This window comes from Pteropus vampyrus, unplaced genomic scaffold, assembly GCF_000151845.1.
Source record: "Pteropus vampyrus isolate Shadow unplaced genomic scaffold, Pvam_2.0 Scaffold136, whole genome shotgun sequence".
In the NCBI taxonomy this organism is placed as follows: Eukaryota; Metazoa; Chordata; class Mammalia; order Chiroptera; family Pteropodidae; genus Pteropus; species Pteropus vampyrus.
The window spans coordinates 4,385,937-4,388,133 of NW_011888917.1; the positions used below are offsets into that span (position 1 = coordinate 4,385,937).

Genomic DNA, 2,197 nt, shown 5'->3' on the forward strand with positions numbered 1-2,197 from the left:
GTCTCAGAGAAAAACAAGTTTTTCTTGATCATCTTTTAAAAATAAAAATTGTAGACCAGTTAAAGTTTTCAAGGTTCTTGCTGCGATTTAGGAAAGGAAGGCGATGGGGAGGGGATATACCTCTTCCAAGTTCTAAACAGAAACCTTCTTTGGAAGACTTAGTTTTCCAGAAAAAGAGTTTGGGCTTTGGCCTTAGACCCCTCTGGAGCCATTGCCTTGTCCATTTAAATGCAACCCCAGGGAGGCTAGTACACTGATGTATTTCATCTACAAACTTCGGTGTAAAATAACTGAGTACAAAACATTGGGTTCGCTATCTCAACTGCAGCAAATATCTATGTACGAATGGGCAATACTTTTCTCAAAACTGGATTCTGTCCATATCCTGAGTTAACTTTATCACTGTAGCTAGGTTGCTTGTTTTTGATAGGCAGAGTTGCAATTGTGATGAGGGAAGGGAATTCTTGCACTAGTGAGGTAACCACGCAAAGTAACCAATGGACTTATTCTGGCTCCGTAAAGGGAAACAGGTCATTCCCACCTCCCGTAACCGGATCATCTCCACTTCCAGGAATTGGATCATCCCTACTCCCTGAAATCGGGAGTGGATCATCTCCACACTCTGCTGAAGAATGAAGGCAGTCATTGCTAATCTCTCTGCCACCTGTGACTCTGGACTTGATTGTCCCCATCAGACCTTCAAAGGATCGGAATGCGGCTGACTGCTTCATGTCTCCAAGCTTCCTACAGATGGCAGAGCTCATGGTGGACAGGGCAGCTGACATCTTTTGTCTCATGTAGGCATTGGGGACCTGAACATCGTGCCAGCTCTTTGACAGATTCTGCTGCAGGCCCACCAAGGCCGTGAGGCCCAGCTTCCTCTTGAGCTCCACGCAGTGTCTTTCTTTGGCTGCCAGTGCGTGGCATAGGGTCACAATTTCTGCCTCCAATTTAGTGAGCTCAGATTTGAGCTCCTTTTGCTCAGCCTCTGTGAGATCCTGTGGTTTGGCAGCTGGGTAGGGTTCATGTGTGCTCACAGAGGTCTCTGTCATGACACCTGGCATGGACTGAGAAAGATCTTAGTTAAGAGAGTCCAGGTCCAATTCTTGGTAGAGAGAGTCAAACTCGTGGCCAGTGGAGAAATAATCTTGGCTAGGAGAGCTGAAATCTAAGCCTGCAGGGTCAGACTCTAGGCCGGAGGGATCCATATCTTGGCGGGTGGAATCAACGCCACTGCATATGGATCGATATCCTGGTGTATGCACCGGACTGCCCAGCCCCACGAGATCTACTTCCGGGTTAAGGGTGAGGGTCAGAGGTCAGGGTCACAGAGGTGGGATTTTTCGGCCTGAAGGCTGCAATGGGCGGGACTGGGCTCAGGCTTCCTGCTGCGCATGTTAATAGTGGTGTTTCGACATCACAGCGAGCCTGTGAGGTAAGCCGTGCTAAGATTATTATTAGAGAGGAGAGATATTTTCTCTCCTGCCACAGTGACAGATCCTGGCCTTCTAACCAAGTCTGACTCCCCTTACAGACCTCTTTCTACCACACCAGCCATTTTCAAACCCTTCAAAATCAGTTGAACTCTTTGTACTGACAGAAACTTATGAAAAAGCCCAATACATAAAATAAATAACAACTTCTCCGAAGTGGGGCAGGGGAGTCTAGAATGCCTGGCCTCATGCCCTACTTATTTTCCCTTTCTAGGTTCCCAGAGGGACTCTGAGAAACTCCTAGCACCACTCATAAAGTGGATTTGAAGGCCCCTCGGAACTCTTGAGTCCAATAGTGACTAACATGCTCCCAGGGCATGAATTATCAACAGTGCCAGAGGCTTGGAATAGCAGAACTCAAAAAGTGAGTCAGACCAGTCACAACTGTCTGTTGTTTTGGTGGGGAGAAGGAGGAAGAATGAGTAAATCTGTAATAGTGTGTCAAATTTAAGCTTAATAAATAAGTAAAGACTATTGTACTGTGAGAATTTAGGAGAGAAGGAATAAGACATGCAAATGGACAGTGCGTGAGTTTTCAATATTGCAGTTGCATCTTCTTTCTTTTCTAAGCATTCACTCACATTTCTGAAAGCATGTCTGCCTCCATACATGGTTATCAGTTGTGGGAGGTAGTCTGGACAGTAAAGTAGATGAAATTGGATAGGGTCTGTCAGGATATCAACCCACTATATCCCCTATTTCTG

At 46.1% G+C, this 2,197-nt stretch overlaps 1 protein-coding gene across 1 annotated transcript; it reads right to left on the bottom strand.

The window, feature by feature from the left end:
- Positions 1-503: 503 nt before the first annotated feature.
- On the bottom strand, positions 504-1,181 carry TPD52L3 (tumor protein D52 like 3). Its single transcript, XM_011367718.1, has one exon. The coding sequence runs from the start codon at positions 1,062-1,064 to the stop codon at positions 504-506; it is 561 nt and encodes a 186-aa protein (XP_011366020.1). The 5' UTR covers positions 1,065-1,181.
- Between the last annotated feature and the right edge of the window lie 1,016 nt (positions 1,182-2,197).